Source organism: Phaseolus vulgaris, chromosome 2 (assembly GCF_051622355.1).
Source record: "Phaseolus vulgaris cultivar YP4 chromosome 2, ASM5162235v1, whole genome shotgun sequence".
NCBI lineage: Eukaryota > Viridiplantae > Streptophyta > Magnoliopsida > Fabales > Fabaceae > Phaseolus > Phaseolus vulgaris.
This window is the reverse complement of record NC_143499.1, coordinates 40,844,705-40,863,965: the sequence shown is the minus strand read 5'-3', so window position 1 is coordinate 40,863,965 and position 19,261 is coordinate 40,844,705. Positions and strand designations below refer to the sequence as shown.

Here is a 19,261-nt window from a genome sequence, read left to right as displayed (position 1 = left end):
AAATGAAAAAAGAAAGTTGTGTTAAAACAAGTTTAGGGCTGTACAATATTAATATTAGGGTTCAAATTGTTGCATTCGATAATTTTCCTGGACTATCCTTTTATTTTAAAATGAGCTTTTAAATATAATTTGTTACTATATAACATTTAAATATAAAAAAAAAATATTTTAAAACTTTTTATTTTTATTTTTTTTCTAACAAATCAATTAAAACATAACAATATTATTCATATATATATATAACAATATTTCTTATTTTCTGTTGATAACGTATATAAAAAATTTCAACTATTTTTTTTTATTAATTATATTTAATGTGTTAGCAAATAATATAATGATATTTCATTTAAACAATTTACTTAATTAATTATATTTTTTTTATAATTTAATAACTAAATATTAGTTTCTTTACAAAGATTATAAAATATATTAATTAAAATTGAGTATCTAAAAATAATGCTTAATGTCTGGATAGCATAATATAATACCATTTTACTCAAATAACATAATATTTTATTTCATCCTTTGCAAATTTAAATCAATATAATGTCAAAATCCAATAACTTATATCAAATCTATTTTTCTTCCTTTATTTACCTAGGAAGGTTGGTAGATAATTTCTTTGATAAACATTAATCTCGTAAACATATAATTATATTTAATATTTGTTTTCAAAAGTATTAGATGTGAAATTAAAATGTAATACATAACTTGTCAATTATATAATAATCTTACGTTAAAGAAAATATTTTTTTTTTCTTAAGATTTTCCAACATTATAAGGTAGTATTAATCATTAGTAAATCTCATTTAACTTAGTTCAATAATCAGGTTCATATGTTTATTATCTATATTTATAAATTAATAAATGAGATTTATTAATACTCATCGAATAAATATCATCACATATACATTGATCTATCGAAGTCATTATTCACAGTGATAATCATATAATAAAAAATAATTTAGATTAAAATTCTAAATGACTTAATTCTTATTGTTATAATCTTTATTATGATGATAAATCTAAAATTATAATGAAGGATTTTATCAAAATAATTATTATATTAAATAATATTAATATGATAAAGAAAATATTTTGTTATAAATAAAAAATAGAAATAAGTAATGTTTTACCTTGAGACATACATTTATTCCTAAGAATTTCCCACTTATATTAGAGTCAATTAGTTATATATCTCATTTTATTTTCTATTTCAGTTCATCAAACTCCTTTAGGGGATTCTACAAGAAAACAAATTTAATTATTATTAAAGTTCTTTTAATATAAATATAAATTTATTTTTTTATTTTTTTAATTTAAAAATGATTTATATATGCTTAGAGGATACCTAAACCTTTTATCTTAAATCAATAAAAAACAATTATCAGTATTTTAAAATTACAACTTAAATGAGCTATCATAAGTGAAATTTCAAATTTTATAATTGCTAAATTGATATTTAGTTGATTTTTTTCTCTAATTCAATATTAAATTTGAAAAAAATGTATGTGTTAATGAAATTAACAACCAAAATAACTCCACATAATTTTAATCCTAAAAGTTTAGAATCAAATATAGTTGCTAAACATGCTACTCATACATGTTATCAAGATTATATGAGTAGTGAAAAAAAATGTATTTAATCCCTTTCATGTGAATAACAAAAAAAAAAAACTTAGTAAACCAATGACAATCATAATACCATGGAAGAGATTAATTTATGACATAATTCCATGAAATAAGTGTACCATTATTTGTATTTTTTATTTATTTATAAGTATTTGCTACGACTTAATTATAGGAGTTGTCATTTCAACATTTAAACATATGCTATAAAACTTAGTTATTAGTGAGTTAAAGATATGTGAATTTTTTTGCTCGTCTCAATCCCATTGGACTTAGGGTACGGTTGGATGAGTGTCTTTAGAAGTTGTTAAAGGAGAGAAACATAATAAAATAAACCTTTTATATGTTAAAATTAATTTGTGAAGAATAAAATTTGGAGAAGTTATATAATAATTTTAACAAATTAACATAATTTTAAGCTAATTTTAATTCATGAACAAGTTTATTTTATTTTATTTTCTTTAGATTTTGTTTAAATAACTCATCCAAATTGTGTTTTCCCATTATCAATTTGTTACCCAAAGTTAAGTATAGATTGCAACCTGTCCATTATGAAAGGATCTTGTGGTGGAGGTATAATAGTAATATTCACTTCGCTCTCAAAGAGATGGTTACTAAGATGATAGATAATAGTATAAAGATTCAAACAGAAGAATAAATAAGGTTGAGTTCCTTAGAGAAGTTGAAGATGCTACTCTTTAGGAAGCCATAACAACTAGCTTTCTAACATTTTAGCAAGTCATTATTTTGAAGACTCACACATATAACCCTTCATCTTAAAATTCATCCTTGTTCCCATTGACCACATGGGTATAATTGTTCCTTCAGATTACATGTGTCATGGTTTCTCCCAAAACAATCCACCTTAACCTTCACATTTGTTCCAATACAAATTTTGGTGGTACCTATACTAGATTGATCTATGTTTTCCACCCTTGAACGTTCAACCCCAACAAATCAAGTTAGATGAACCCTTTTAACCCTCAACCACGCTCACACTATTTTCCTACTTATTATGTGTTTTTCTTTCCCTTTTATAGTGGTTTAGGGTTTATCTTTCCCCGTTAAAACCATCATGTAACCTCCCCACTTTGTATTTAAAGTTCTAAAGTACTAATTTGAGGTTGAATTATTTCAATATTAAGAGTAATGCTGTTTTTGACTTACTCTAATTTTTGTGCAGATTTAAATTAAATAATATTTTTACAGAAAAATAAATATCAAAAGTGAAAAAAAAATGATATTGTGAAGAATTCAATACAAAAGTAATATTAATGACTACAACCAATTAAATAAATCTAAAACAAAATAATTAAAACATAAATAAAAAAATAAAAAAGTAACAGATCAGCCTTAGAGGTTACTAATTTCAACTCATATAATCTTAAACACACCTCACCCCATTTTTGGCAGGCCAGGTCAAGCCAAAACGAGTCGAAGTGACCCGTTTTGCTGTAACTAGTTATATTTAGAGTGAATAGTTCTCCTTTAAAAGTATACACAATTGTCATTTCAGTCTCATAAGATATTTCAGAAAGAAAAAATTTCAGAAAAGGTCCTTCTATGTACAATCCAAGAATCTATAATTCAATTTAGTCTAAAATTGAAAAACTTATGTAATTTAATAATAATATTTCTTCCAGGATTAAAATTACAATTAATAATTAAGTTTGACCTACAGAAACATCCTATGACTCCTTTTACTTTCAAAAACTACGACAATAGTAGCCGCTGCTCTATATAGCAAGGTGTAATATAAACTTAAAAAACAAGGAGAAGATTGTGAAAATTACAAATTTCACTTTTGTAATTTTTCTCTCCTGAAGTTGTAGGTACAAAAAATTAATAGCTTGTTTGTAAATGATTGTTAAAAACAATTACTTATTTTATTTAAGAAAATATTTTCTAAGAAAACACCGGTAAATTTTTATTTTTTTTAAAGCTAAGCTATTTAAACTAACTTTAACCAGAGGAGATTAGTACCATATACAGGACAGGTGGGGAATATGTTTTCCATCTGCTAAAAAAAACTAAATGATTAAAAAAATATTGACATGTATGCATAACTCAAGGGTAGTAAGATGGTCAAAAAATAGGGCAGTGTTGAGAATTAGTTTATCAAGGATATGGCTCTCTGACACATGGCTTTGGATCTGGCAATAACTTCTGGCCAAGTGGCTTCAACCCTCTTTTGGACCAGTACCTTACAAATGAAGTTTCTAGCTTCCTCACCTATCATCACAATCATTAAGGAAGTGTTATTTCTTTTTCCAAATTTATCCATAGTGATAAAACATAAGAACTTCATTAATATTCATGAATGAAAAGAATAAGAGAGGAGTTCCATACAAGTAACACATTTTGTACCACTTTTCGTCTTCCTTCTATCTAACTATGTTTTCTGATTCTTACCTTTTACATTTCTATTTCATACACATTTCATTGCCTTGAATAAAATTAATCTCTAGAAGTGAAGAATGTCAATCATGTGTTGATGTTGAAAGTCCCGATAGATCTTTTATGTGGCTTGTTAAGAGTAACTTGTTTGATAGAAATAATCTCCATAAATAAAGCACTTAATCACTATTAATGTATCTTTTGTCAATATTCAGATCAATTACACAATGTGTGATAACCACTGTCGTATATGGTTTCAAACAAACTTAAGTGCAATATAGAGGTTATAGAAGTTCCCATTGGCACAAAGAAACATGCCAGAGATGTAGAACAGTTCCATTAAATGAGTGGAGTTAGTTTACTTGGTTACACAAAAAGCTTTTCTGAGAATTTACTACACCAATGCTTTGGATGAAGACGAGTCATTCTGGAATTTTTGTGGAAAATATATTTTCATTTTTACTAGAATCTTAGTTGTTGTCTATAAAAGAGGTAGAGGTATCGGAGCTTTTAAGCTTGAAGATTTTATTTCTGCTACATTTCTCTTTCGTTATAGGATCTGTCAAACAGAACTTCTCATTCTCTTCCATTAATGAAAAAGTTCCTCTTATCAAGAAAAATTAATCACAACAAACAATTCTACCACCCAAAATGTAAAATGAAAAACATACCTGCTTAACAATAAATGGCTCCTCAGCAAGACTCAATGGCTCTGTCAAAATAGTTAGAAACCCATTCCGATTGCCATAAACAATGTCAGTGAATGGTCGATCACCCACCTGCCATAAATATTATGCTTTAACTTTTAACATAAATCTGAATCAAACACTACAAAAAAGTAGCTGATAGAAGATAACACTGCAGAATTCTTATGTACCATAATTAATCGTGAAGCTTCACAACCAAAATGCTTCTCGATTTCTTCAGCTGTACCGGCTGGCTTCTTCACCCCTGAAGCATTCGTACACATATCAACATCACTACTAAAGCCATTTATCCCAAGGGAATAATTCACAGTCCCAGTATTTTAAACAGAGCAGAGATATCATGTATTTTCAAGTTTCAAGATAAAGAAATATTGCAGAAAATACTCTAAAATAAAAGGCAAAACTCACTATGTCTGATGACTTTAATTCCAATTGCACCTTCAAGCATCCTAGCTTTTGAACCATCATGGTCATATTCATGAAGTCCTGATTCAAAAAAAAAACACAATACTTTAGGTGATATAGTGAACAACTAGTACCATAAAATTCAGAACAACTTCAAATTGCTTAAGCTAGTATTACCAGCAGAGTTACTAAACACAGCAATATCATGACCAAACTCCAATTTACAAGACTCCAATGAAGACTCAAGTGGTGGCCAGGGCTTCAAAGAGTAAGGTGCTGTAATAGTATTATCTTTGTCAAATACAACTCCCTTAAATCCCTTTCTGCGCAGCTCAGCCCAATCAACGTACCTTATATCAGGAACAGAAATATGGGGCATTGCCAATTTCGGGTCTTTTAAGATCACCATAGTTGAACATATAATGCCCTCCAAGTTGATTCTTTGGCCAATTGCTGCTTTCACATCTACCCACCACATGTTTGTGAAAGGCCTGGCCTTGTTATTTTCCTTGAATTCTCCTTGTTTGTCTACTTGATGTTGATAGTGGTTTCTTGTTCTTATATTTTGATTATTGGTGTCTTCTGTGTCACTGTCAAGGAAGAACTGTACAAATAATAATTGTTTGTGGTTCTGATTTAAATTGGAATTGTATCTAGAACGGTTATTGCTCTCTTGCCCTTTGCTGCAATTGTGGGTCTGAGGAAGACTTGGGCCACAGAAGTTTCTAAGGGAAATTTGGCTATCTGCATTGGCAAGTGATAGAGTGGTGAGTTTTCTCTTTTGTTGAGCACGATGATGGACGTTAAGATGGCTGGGAATGTGGTACCAGCAACTTGGAAGCTGAGCAGCGGCAGTAGTTGACAGCATTTTATAGTTTTTCTTGCTTAACTAATGCCATGACCACATGTTGCTACAGATGTATGCTTCAATCATTGCTATTGATATAATAGCAGTGATCAGCTTAATTAGAAACATTAAGATCAAAAGAAAATTACAGTTTTTAATTAAAGATCAATAAATAGCAAAAGCAACATCAATGAAGGTATAATGAAGATCAGCATCTTACATAAAAGATTCTACATTCGAGAAAATTTGAAAAATTAAATATATAATTTCATAAACACAACTCACGATCGCTTCAACGAACGAATAATTTGAAATAAATCGAAGTAATAATAAAGAAAAGATTCAACGAACAAAAAACCAGATCAAAATCAAAGGGCAATCGTTTATAAGAAAGAATAAAAACCCTACAATCGGAATTCTAATCGAAAAGAGAAGAGGTGCAAAAGGTACCTTGAAACGGTGCGCTAGGGTTTTATTCTTCAGCTATAATAGGAATGAATGTTGGGATATAAGAAAACGTTACGTTGTTTCGTCACCGCATCGGTATCTCGTTCAATAACGTTGTGACACGTGGATGAATTGAGGATATCCTTGATATTGGTTTTCTCATTGCATGTTTAGATATGGATCCCTTGCGTGAGCTCAGCCTTTGGAAAATTATATTGCAAGAAGAGAAGGTAAAATACTTGTATTCCGTTTTATTTTCTTCTATTTTTTAATCTCAATTTAAATGTCGAGAAATATAGTTCTTTTACATTATTATCAAATAACTTAAAACATATAGCGATATATCACAAGTTTATTGAATTTTATGTAATTACTTTAAAATTTATAATTGAAATGAAAATTATTATTTAAGGATATAAATATTTATATAATACAATACATGAAAACTTAAAAGATGTATACTCCAATTTTATAATTATTAAAAACATAAATAATTAAATAGTTTAACGTATAATAATAATAATTGAATAAAAAATTGAAAATAGCATAATTTATTAAATTTCCTTTTTAGGAAACTAGTTCAAAAATATCTTATTTTTATGATTTTTTAATTAATTTTTACATATTATTTGAATTAAAATGCAATCAATTTTTTAGTAGAGTGTTTGTTTTAGATTATTTATAAATTATGTTTTTTAAAAGAGGTGATGTGTTTTTCATGTATATTCTAGGCTCGAAATTCATTCACTTTTTCATTGACCGTTATACCCTTAATACAAAGTGATCTTCCATTTGGTTTAAACTTCAACACCTGGTCCTCCACTGCATATAACTTGAACATTTGTTCATCTTTTGCTCATGCACCACCAAAGAACTTTGTAGTTCATCAAGGGAGAGTTTATCTATATATTTGGATTCTTCAATTGCACACACAACATAATCGAACTTTGATATCAAAGACCGTAGAATCATTTCTACACCAGTGACATTTTCCATCTTGTCGTCATGGAATTACATCTTGTTGCTAATCTCCTGTGTACTTGCAAAATAATATGTGATTGATCCTCACCTCCTTCATTGACACTTTCTCAAAATCTCTTCTTAAGGCTTGAAGGGAAATCTCAAATATCCTTGGAAGTTTCTTAGCAAAGAACAGTTTCCAAAATTAGACGGAAAGAGATTATGTTTTGCTTTTAGGTCCTTCATCTTTCTAGCTTCTAGATTCTCGGAGCATCATTGACAGTTAACACATTATGATTCAATGGGGCACTCAATTGGAGCACCACCTCCTTGTGTAGAAATACATAATGCTGATATGAAGCAAATTCACCAGCATGCTACCATAAGCTAGAATTTCTAGCATAAAATAAAACGCTTTGATTCCCCATTCCAAATACTATTATTTATTATTGAAGGCATTTACACCAAAACAAAGTAAGAAAACCATAATCCACCAACAATCAACTGATATTGTCATACTCCGGGCACTTAGCACGAGATGACACTCCCCCTTATCTATTTTTTTCTTCAAATAAATGGTATAAGATATTTACAACAAAACAATATTAACATCATCAACTAATTTCTCCTAGAGAAGAGATTCTTCCGACAATATAGTCAACAACGAATACTTGGCCTTGATTGAGATTCTACCACCCTCTACACACAGCTTTGCCCCAGTGACCACCCAATACCCTGGTTGATCCTCAGGACCCCTAACCATTTCCTTTGTGTCCACTAAACTCAGCATTTTTGGAGCCCTTGCTGGCACAGGTGGTCCACCATGATAAATTGCTGAGTTTATATCAACTTTAGTAGGCTTCTCTGCTGACTGCAATTCTTTGCTAAGCCTGGTACTCATCAATGCTGAGAAGAATCCTGACTTTCTAGACGATGTTGAAGGTCCATCCCATTCTGATCTGCGAATTGTGGCAGACGCTACTGTGGAGAATCCAAGTCTCAAGAAAAGAACTTTCTTCATTCCCACAAGCTTAACTTCAAACCAGGCTTTTGTCAGAATGGCTGTGGACTCGTCCATTCGGGAGCTACTGTACTGCACAGGTGCTGTGTAGACATGGGAAAACATTGTCCATTTCACAGGCTCATAGTAGCCTCGGTCATCTGGTTCATCAACAGGATCATAACCATGATCTTCTGAAATTTCAAGGGCTCCAGGAACCTCTGAAAGATGCTGCAGATGGATTGCCAGGTGGTCATTTTTCTTGCCTTCCAAGTATAAACGAATACCTGTCACAGGCCGGTTTCCAGAGTCAACCTGCTTAACGAAAATACATTAGTTAGTTTTTTAGCATTAATTTACAACTTATTTGGACACGTAAGCACAGATCTTTAGATTAGTTTATTAGAAACAACATACAACTTATATGAAAATAATTTAATCATGTTTTTCCTTTGATTACAGAAATAACTTATACATACTTATATCAGGATAAATACTTATTCAATAAACTATTTACCCAAACACAATGATTGATTATATAGAAGTACTGTTACTGAGTTTTTGGAACAAAGAAGTTCATAATGTAGGTAACTAATTCACATTATGTGTTCTTCCAGCCCCATCTAAATAAAGTTTCCAATTTGTAAATGGTTGCAAGAAATTAGAGCACAGGTAATGTCTGGGCAGATTTTATGACTTTTAAAGAGTAAGAACCAAATTAATTACCTTCATGATGTTAACATAAAGCTTTGGTCCCATGAGAGAGAACTGAAGTGATGGAGACATGCTCTTTTTATGCTTATGGCCGAATCCAAGAGGCAGATCACCATACATTGGGGCCCATTGCCGAGGCAACTGAAATTCTAGAAATTGATGAAGCTCTTCTATTTCAGGTTTATCTGTTTGAAACAGGAAACTGTTAAAACACTGTACCAGATGAGGCATGTAATAGAAAAATATAAATAATATATATTGATTTAATATTAGGTACTTGCGGTTTATGGAACATACACACGAACATTGGTTAGTATTTAATGAAAATGTGAGAAGTGTGAGGAGTTGATTTTGAAAGGTCAAGATTAGTTCTTCTCATGAGAGTATATGTATCTCAAAACTAATCCCAGGATAAACATGATACACATGTAAGCTTGATCTGATTGTATGTCTACTTATGTTATGAATCCTACAGCCATTCAAATAACCCTGAAGTCACAGTTTTATGTCTTCTTATTCTCATGAAAATAGGCCACATCCTCTTCGGTGCTGCAGGATTTACATGATAATGATAGAGTTTTACTTCCATAAGATATCTCGATCAAGAAATTTAGAAATGAAGTCCTAAAGAAAAAAGTTCAAGATAATAACAGGCTGGAAAGAAACTAAAGTTGCAGGTGTCACTCACATCTAAGATACAAATTCACTGCATGACTTAAAAATCCATTGCCTGGAACAGAATTCAGAAGGGAAGTGATAGGCACGAAAGACATTGATACGACATTAGGACACTGTGATATGGTTGAAAGCCACTTGTTGTAAGATTGACCATTATCAATACCCCCTCTTCGAACAGAAATGCTCACAATATCCTGCAAAGCAATTTATATGAGAAGTCCAACTCTGTCAGATGCAGGATGGCTAGATGGTGCTAGAGCTGAAATGATGAAAATATCAACGTTCTTGTAACACAAAAATATACTAACATCATTCTTGGAGTGTCTTCTCACGATTGGCCTGCCAGCAATAGGATTAGGTTTGTTCCTGTGCCCATGACTACCCTGTAGACATGATTACAGATATATTTAGACAACTACTAGATTTCCATTTCCATTCACATATTCCAAAGTCATGCATATTTATTGTTGCATTCTAAGCCAGCCGTTTTCTTCAGAACATTTTTGTCGGATTCCTAGTGAGCAGCACTGTGTTTTCACAGTGAAATATAAAGCCATTCTTGGCCTCTATATTGGAACTTCAACTATTGGAAGAGTCAGCATTATGACAGTTCATTATGAAAGGCTTAGGGTAAAAGCAAAGAAGCTAAAATTTTAGGAGTGTACTGTGAGCAACCCTTTGTTGCACCTGGTTTCAGCAGAAAGCTATCATACCATCTTAAAGGTTGTTTATTCTTTCTGTAAATTTGTAATGGGTGTGTGTGGATTTGACTTTTTTCTTTGGTGTTCTTTCTGCACATGCTTCTAAGGGACATGCTAGTTGAGATATGATGAGAGATTAGGAAGACTGGTTGCAATCTTCAGTTCATTTGTGTATTTAATATTTTTATGTTGCCATATGGATCTACTTACATATTTCGACTAATATATCTTCCATGTAGTTTCCTACTTTTCTTTCAAACAAATTTCTTTTTCAACCAAATTAAAAACTCTCTAAAATCATATTCTGCACTTCACTGTGTTTTTCATTTTAAATGCAAGTGATGGAATGGAAGGCAAGCTGTCCTTTATAAGAAAATATACTGCTTCATCTTAACCTTTAATTTTCTCGATCTGTCTGCAGGATTGACATTAGAACTTTGATTTGAAACCTCAGAAAACCTCTCATCAGCTAATTGCTTTAGCAACTTCTGCACTTCAGTTGACGTTAAATCTGAATCTTTTGTCTGCTTGATATGTACCACATCTTTGCCTCCCATCTGCACCCCAACTATTATATGGGTACCATATTTTTCAATGAACCTGAAGAATCACATTTCATATGGAGCACTATTTAGGTCCAGCCAACGTAAAGAAGGATTTTTTTTTTAATTTTATCAAAGAAAGAATTAAACGATTGTTCAAACAGGAAAATATACACTAAAAGCTTTTAAGAGTATATTAAATTGTACACCATATTAGTTTATCCTATATAATAATACAGTAGGAAAACAAGTGCAAGTTTAAACATTATCAGGATAAAGTTTCTCTACTCTCTTTAAGGACAAGTGTTTTTTTAACGTTAGGAGACTCTTTGACATCAAAGTAGGAATTCTACACCTGGACCCAAAACACACGCAGACAAGTAAAATCATCATGATCTAACACACAAGAGTCTTCTTCCTTAGTCCATATCATTATGGTTTTAGTAATCAAGGAGTAGGTGGTGGTAGGCAATCAAAGTGATACCATTCATAGTTAAGAAAACAAATTATATGAAAGCTCTTTAATATTTTGATACTGTTAACGAGAAGAAAATGAAAAACAACAATAACGATAAGACTTACTCGGCAAGTGCTGCGGGGTTCCATGAACAAGGCACTTCTTTTTTCACATGTTCAGAAAGGGATATGTTGGATCTATCTAATTCGACATTATATAATGTTATGAACCATCCATCATAGGCAAGGTTTTTAGTAGAAGCTGCATCTGTAGCCCAGCATTTTTTCATGTTGAACATGAAATTGAATTGGCCAGTTGGAATCTTTCCGGACAAGGATAACTGTTTGTTGAAATGCTCAGACATCTGCAACGAACCAAATTCGTGGAAATTCAGACTTTCTCATTTTACAATATCGAATCATAGAGTGAACCCAAGATTCACTCCTTAATTTTAGTTTTATATTAAAAAACCATATATGACAAATGGGAAGGAAGAAAGAAAAATAAACAACAGGGAAGTGGGGAACTCCAACAAAACACTAACATGTTTGGTTGTGTCTAACCAAAGTCAACTTTGCTCTTAGAAGTACAGCTGAGTAGAAGTGAAAAAAATAGCTTTTCCGTCGTTAGGTTAAGAAGTCTGAACAAACTTGCTTTTGGGATAAAAGTTTCTGAATTTTAATCAGCTCTCTTCAACTCCAGTTTTAACCAAAAAATCATATTTTTAAATCAAAAGACTGATCAAAATCATGTTTGTAAATAGTCCAAACACGGCACAAACAAATATTTAGTTCTCAAAAGTCAAAACAATACCGATGAATCAAGTATCGGTTAAAAAAAGGAAATTTCAGTAACCCAATTTCAAATACGCGCATCCATCCACCCCGTATGAAGCAAGAATCCCAAACAAATATCAGTAGCAGCTACTAATTAAAATCAAGATTTCATGGTCATTATGACAGGCAAAAATGTGGAGGACACAATCACAATTGCGATATCAGACATCCCAAAACCTTGATTTGCAGTCAAAACAGTGGTTGTGGACTGTGTCTTTAAAACCCTTGATAAAAATTCAATTCTGGCAACAACATAATTAAAACATTAGATGTTGTCGGTGATGTGATGATGTACGTACCTGATTGAAGGGGAGCACATCAGAGTGAAACCTGGTGCGTTCACCCTTGTCGCACTTGATGGAGTTGGGAACATCGTCCACAACCACCCCACCGGGAAAAACAAGGTCTCTTGTGTGTGTGGAATCGATCTCGATCAATTTAGACTTACAAACTGAGAACCTTATATCTCTGCAAAGATCATAGCCATGGCCAATGACATTCACAGCTTTCTCTGCAGCCATCTGGGGATCCAAGCCCGCAACGCTGACGTTGATCATGCCCATCATTCCTCCGAAGGTGTAGAGTGATGATCCAACTGTGGTTGTTTGTCTTGCCTCACTCTTTGTTCATGGATCACAATAAGAAGAGTTAACGAGTCTTTTAAGTGATTGTTGACTTGACCACGCTGTTCTTGTTCCTGCAATACGCAACGTTTCAAAGGGTGTTGTAGTTCTACGCGGGGCATATTTTTTTTCCTTGGGTGCTTCTGGGAGCGTAAAAGGGACAGGTTGGTTTGTGTTCAAAGATTGGACCATCGAGGAAGGTGACAAGCGAGTGGGAACGAGAAAGGAGAGAGAGCATAAAATGGCGGCTTCGTGTCTCTCCGTCCTCCACGTGGCACCCTTTTTCATGGTAAATAACGACGAAACGGTTATTTTTGTTAGGTGGAACTGGTCATGGCATATGGGTTTGTTGACTTGACTTGACAACTAAACATGTTTTAACAAATAAAAAGAATTAATTACACTCTTTTGCCACTTCCTAGAAATTCAATGAGATAAAGGGTGTCTTCGTTTTGCACTTATTTAATAAAAAAAATTGCATGTTTTTCACATTTTTAAAAATAAGTAGATGTGAAAGTTATAATTGAAGAAAATGCAGAGATGGCTTTGATGAAAAAAGACTTTTTTATTGGAACCAAATACAGAACCGTGAACCGTTTCTGCTTTATAAATAAATCACCTTTTCTAAAACACTTATTTTCAACCTAAACAAACTCACACTATTTTAAATTGTTATGCTATTACTTAAAAAATAAGTAGATCAATTTGTTGTTGTATTTAATATTTTTTACAATGAAATTCTATTTTTGTTTAAATTGTTTATGTTTAATCTTCTTAATATTCTAATGATTAAATTGTTCATTCTATCTAATAATGAAGGGGAGTGTATTCAGAGTGACTTAAAACGTTGGTTTATGTAAATTAATTGTCAATGGAAAAGAAGTATATGTAATAACATCCTAATTTCAATTTTGTAATAATAATAATTATTATTTTGTCGTGATTTTTATAAAAAAAAATAAAAATTGATCCTATAAAGATCAAAATGTTAATATTTATTTAATTATTAATTTCAATAATATTTTTCAAAAGGAAATTGAAAAATAAAAAAATCATAATTTTATCTCCTAATATTTTATGATAGAAATAGGCTAAACATCTTAAGCCACAAATAGCATTAAGAACTTAAATAAAAGTTAGATAAACATCCAATAAATTAAATAAAGAAATAAAGAGACAATTATCAAAGATATTTTTTCCTACAATGGGGATTAACATATGAATAGGTCTTTCACATTGCAACTCTTATTCTTTCTCTTTCACTTCCTACAAATTCTCTTTTGACTATTGTTGCTACAAGAGTGTTAAGTAGATTGAGTCCAATATAACAAGAATTGATAATTCCTGTGTTCAATGAAAGAAGGTTTCTCACCATGAAAAATTCTCAATCCATTAAGAAAAATTGATGACACTAAATGAATGGTTAAAATTCAACATCCTTCTATCTCATAAAGAAATTGATGGTGTGATAGATGAGATAAGAAAAACATCTACTTAGAGATATTCCTAATTATATGAGTATTACGATAAAGTACGATATGCAAGAATATATGTATTGACATGTAATTTTATATAGAAAGTCATGTACTAGTATGAATAATGAATCATATTGACCTATTGATTGAAAGTCTTGAGAAAAAGTTATCGAGTGATAAAAAATCGATAGTAAACATAACTCTTTAGGTTGAAGTATTAATCTGATCAAATTTAACTATTTAATAATTGTCAAACATTTTTATGTTTGTTGTGAGATCACATATTGTTTATAAACATATTTTATTTATGTTTGTAATTGATTACCTATAATGTTGATGATGTACGTATTTTTTAATCACTTTTAAAAAAAAGTTAAATATGAATTCATATAAAGTCAAAGTTTGATTTATGAAAATTTAAAAGATACCAATTGAAATGTTCTTTTATAAATACAAATATCTTCTTTATGGGAGAGTTTTGGTTTATAACCCTCTCATTAAACTAAAAAAATACAAGTTTATTGAAATTAAGTTATAAATAAGTTAATCTGTAAAACCTCTCTCATATAGTTTTTAACTTTAAATATGCCTAAGCTATTTAACCCGTAGAAAACTTATTTTCATTTTTTTCCCTTTGAATTTCTCTCCCGAAAGTTCTTATGGAAAAACTTGTCCAAATATATTCTTAAATTAACTTGCATTGTTAAGGTCACACAATATTTAATGTATTGTTTGTTCATTGGTTAAACTATCATAATTTTATTCTTAAAAATTATTACACAATATTAATAAAAAAAATATATTTATAAAGTAACATTGACCTAAATTTTTCTTCTAATGTGAATATTTTAACTTCAAATTCATAACATCATTAATATTATTATATTTGAAGTGTTGTTGTTCTTATATTGATTTGAGTCTCACGACCTCTTCTTGAGAGAAAAGTATTTATAATCTATTATTAGTCTCAATTCGTAAAAATTGTGTAACTTTTTTTAAATCAAAACATTAATTTTGACTGAGCGTGAAAAAATAGGTTAATATACTTGTTTTGATTCGATTCATCATTGAACCACGAAAACAAGTCGAGACAAGTTGATTTCTTAAAATTACAATGAGCTCTTTGTCTAGACCTACTCCACCAAAGAGTAGGAGTTAGTTTCTTTTTTGTTTATTAAATTATTTAATAATTATTATTAAATTATTTATTAAATATCACATTTAATTTTGTAAATACTTTATAACTCCTAAAAGATTAATTAAGTATCTAATTAAATAAATAAAGAGAAATACTAGTTTTATATATTAAATTATTTAATAATAATTAATAAATTGAACTTAATTATAAGTATTTTTTACTTAATTAAAATATTATTATATATTTATATCTTCCAAACAACACAATATAAAAATTTTAATATCTTAAATTATTTTCTATTTAAAATTTTAATAAAAAAAGTCAACGGGTTAGTTAATTTCACCCATATCTCTAGCTCACTTAATTGGTATATAAGATCAAATGGAAAAGATTTTTTTTTATGTGAATGAACTTAGTCTTTACTCTTATTTGATGTGTTTCCTGTATGAACACACTGAAGTCATATTTTCCACTTTTCACTAAATTGAGTAGATTGAAATGAAGTGAAAGTGGCCTACATGCATGGTTTACACACGCAGGACACACTTTCCTGGAAGCTTAGCTAACAACAAAATTGTCTTGAGTGCAATAAAGAACTTCACCAACATGCAACATTCATTCCAATTATTCCATATTCATCCATCACCAATATGTGTGAAAACTTTGCTGGACGCGTCTCAACAACAACCTTCTCAACAAGAACCTTTTCATGATATCCCTCTCAAACCTCTTTCTTTATGCGTGCTTTGCATTTCCTCTAAAGTTAGTAACATCTACAAAAATTCATTTCTTTTTATCTTGCTAGGTTCATATTATGTCCAAATTTCCATAATTAATATTAGTTGAGTAACTTATTATATGATAAAGTTTTCATTCACTTATATAATATGAAATGTCTTATCTCTAATTTAAGTGAAATCTTCAAAACACTTCCTCATGCCGATACTACCAATTCGTGAGACTATACACTTATGAATGGTCCGATAATTGCTCAATAGTAGTGATCGTCCAACAAATTCTCGCTATGATAAATTCTTAATAACTTCGATATCATATTAAGAACTTTAAGCGTAATTCAATCTCATAAAACCGTCTCACAAAATGAGGTTTGCACTGACTTATATATTATGAAATGTTTTTATCTCTAGTTGACGTGTGATCTAAAAAAAATATCTTTTAGTTATTTTTTTAAAATGATGACTTAAATGTTTACTTATGCATTTTTCAATTCCTTCCGAGGATAATGGAGTTTGCAGGATAAGGTATTATATAATTGTGTAACTTAACTTTTGAGTTAAATTTATAGAGTGAAATATGTTATAGGGTATAGTCCGTGCATTCCTAACTATAAAGTAAGAGTGGATGGTCTTTTGGATTACCTAAGGGCCAAGGTTTTGTGATAATTTAACACCTAATATTATTTGGTTTTTGTTAATTAACCACGTGGTATGTTATATAAGTAACGTGTCAAAAAGTATAACTTATTTTTCTACTTTCTTTAATCTATCTTTCTGTTTTCTACCTTTGTATTTTTTAATAATTCAACTCTACGTCGATAAGAACTAACGACAAAAATATTGTTCTACCATATTAAATATATGTGAAAAGTAGGGTCTTAATAAGATACTATAATGTCAATATTCGTATGCTATCATTTAAAAAAAAATCCGTATCTAAATTTATATATACGTATGGAACTTTAATTTATATGTTTTTATTCGTTTCACAATAAAGGCATGAATTCGTTTAAAAAAAGTGAGTCAAAAAGTAATTTCATCTATATTCATGTGTTTATATATCTTTTGTTTTTTATTTGGGTTATAGCATACATGCAACTAGTAGTTTCCTTCCCATGTATGTGTAACACATTGCACCCTCTCTTTTGACCTAGTCCATATAGCTGTCTAGAATAGTGTTTGTTTTTAGGTCTTATGTAAAACTACATGTGTGCTGAATAGTGTTTTACCCAAAATCATATACCCCTGGATCAACATTTGTTTATGGCTTTCTTTTACATAAAAGGTGATGCCTTGAGTTGCTCTAACATCACAACTTAATTTACAAGTTGGGATAGTTGGGATTCCTTCACACCAGTCCTCGGTTTGGCCTCTCCACTTAGTAGAATCATCAAGTAGTTGTTTAATTTATGTCAATATAACTTTGTAGTTAATTATCAAATAAACTTTGAAAAAAAAATGTAATTGAATTATGGGTTATCCCACGAGGTCATTCTGATATGCTTTACTTTGATATCGGATATTACTTACTCTTATCTTTTTATCTAATTTAAAATATTGAGTATTGCCTATATCTATAATTGTGTCTAGTTAATGTGAGTTTTTTCAATCAAAATCAGAACAAGTTCAAGCAATCACAACGGTAAGTTTATTTGTTATTCTTATTTGTGACTTTGTACAACTAATTTGACATATCATGTAGGGGATTAACTTTTTTGTTTAGACTATGTCTTTTGATGGTTGTTGCTCCAATAATCTTGTCTTGACTTTTCATACACACAATTTCTCTTCATTAAACTTGAGAGAATACGACATACACATCTTAAAAACATAATTAATTTAAATAAGAGATGTAAACTATATATGTCATCAAAATGAATGTAGACGGTACACATCATCAAACAGTAGTGTAAATATTACACTTCTTCATATTAAGATAGATAGCTCGTCAAATGTATCTAGATGATACAAATATAAATTATACATTTATTAATGCCTTCAAATATGTTTATTTGTATTTAATGGTTCAAAATCAAGATTTTAGTCAATATTAGCCCAACAATCTCTTTTTTTATGGTGACATACAACATAAACTTGTTTTAAAAAGGTAGACCTCAAGTCATAAGCAAATTATCAAACAAGACTATAGTCAGAGAATATAAAGAGAAAAGAAGTTATTATGTCTCAAATATACATTTCCCCTAAAAAAAAAATTACTCCTTTTGTTAATCTTCATCTTTTGAGACTTCTCTTTCTCCCTTTTCAATTGATTGTTTTTTTTTTGGTAATTGCAATTAACTACATCAGAAATTTGTAGGTAAAACAAGTGTTACCTACAGAAAGAAAAAAAATTGTAAGTAATGGATATAAGTAAAGTTACAAACAAATATTACCTATTACCTATGGTAAATTCGGCATAGGTAATTACATATTCTTCTTCTTCTTCTTTTTATTATTATTATTATTATTAACCTTGCGTTATTGGAGAAAATGGAACCCATGTTTCATGAGTATGGATAGAATATTTAACCACTACACCAAAGAAATATTTTGATCATATTATGATTATTATTATTATTATAATTATTCTTATTCTTATTCTTATGTTGATTCTTCTTCTTATCATTATTATCATCATCATTATTATTATTATTAACATTAGAAACAATAATATTAATAATAATTAATAATTTTAATAACATTTATAATATCTATAATTATATATAAAAAGGATTCCTCCTCAAACGGTTTAGTAACGGAATTTTTGGTGTACACAATTATTTTCCATTTTACCCATTTAATATATCTGATTTTATTATTTTATTAAAGAATATTTGGTCATTAGTTGAACAATTTTTCTTTGATTTTTGAAATAATTTGTGTCCATAATTTCTTTTTCATTTATTTTATTTTAGAGATCTAGTCATTATTGTTGAACCATGTTTTTTATTACATGGAGAACTTTTTA

General features: G+C 30.0%; 2 protein-coding genes across 5 annotated transcripts; both read right to left on the bottom strand.

The window, feature by feature from the left end:
* Nucleotides 1-3,553: 3,553 nt before the first annotated feature.
* On the bottom strand, nucleotides 3,554-6,651 carry LOC137812069 (phosphatidylglycerophosphate phosphatase 1, chloroplastic/mitochondrial). Of its 4 annotated transcripts, none has more exons than XR_016518754.1 (7): nucleotides 6,436-6,573; nucleotides 5,489-6,074; nucleotides 5,316-5,414; nucleotides 5,142-5,219; nucleotides 4,904-4,977; nucleotides 4,698-4,805; nucleotides 3,554-3,861 (listed from the first exon to the last, which is right to left on the bottom strand). XR_016518754.1 is itself a non-coding variant. In XM_090298825.1 (7 exons), the coding sequence occupies exons 3-7, from the start codon at nucleotides 5,614-5,616 to the stop codon at nucleotides 3,748-3,750; spliced, it is 675 nt and encodes a 224-aa protein (XP_090154951.1). In that variant the 5' UTR covers nucleotides 5,617-5,882; nucleotides 5,966-6,074; nucleotides 6,436-6,619; the 3' UTR covers nucleotides 3,554-3,747. The 4 variants fall into 4 exon arrangements, 3 of the variants coding, with proteins under 3 accessions (XP_090154951.1, XP_068470058.1, XP_068470059.1); XM_090298825.1 differs by having other exon boundaries at nucleotides 5,316-5,882; nucleotides 5,966-6,074; nucleotides 6,436-6,619; XM_068613957.1 differs by having other exon boundaries at nucleotides 5,316-6,074; nucleotides 6,436-6,651.
* Nucleotides 6,652-7,812: 1,161 nt separating this feature from the next.
* Nucleotides 7,813-13,156, bottom strand: NSL1 (MAC/Perforin domain-containing protein). Its single transcript, XM_068613956.2, has 7 exons — nucleotides 12,620-13,156; nucleotides 11,610-11,848; nucleotides 10,881-11,085; nucleotides 10,093-10,167; nucleotides 9,795-9,978; nucleotides 9,119-9,291; nucleotides 7,813-8,707 (listed from the first exon to the last, which is right to left on the bottom strand). Exons 1-7 carry the CDS (start codon nucleotides 12,884-12,886, stop codon nucleotides 8,021-8,023), a joined length of 1,830 nt encoding a protein of 609 aa, XP_068470057.1. The 5' UTR covers nucleotides 12,887-13,156; the 3' UTR covers nucleotides 7,813-8,020.
* Nucleotides 13,157-19,261: the final 6,105 nt, after the last annotated feature.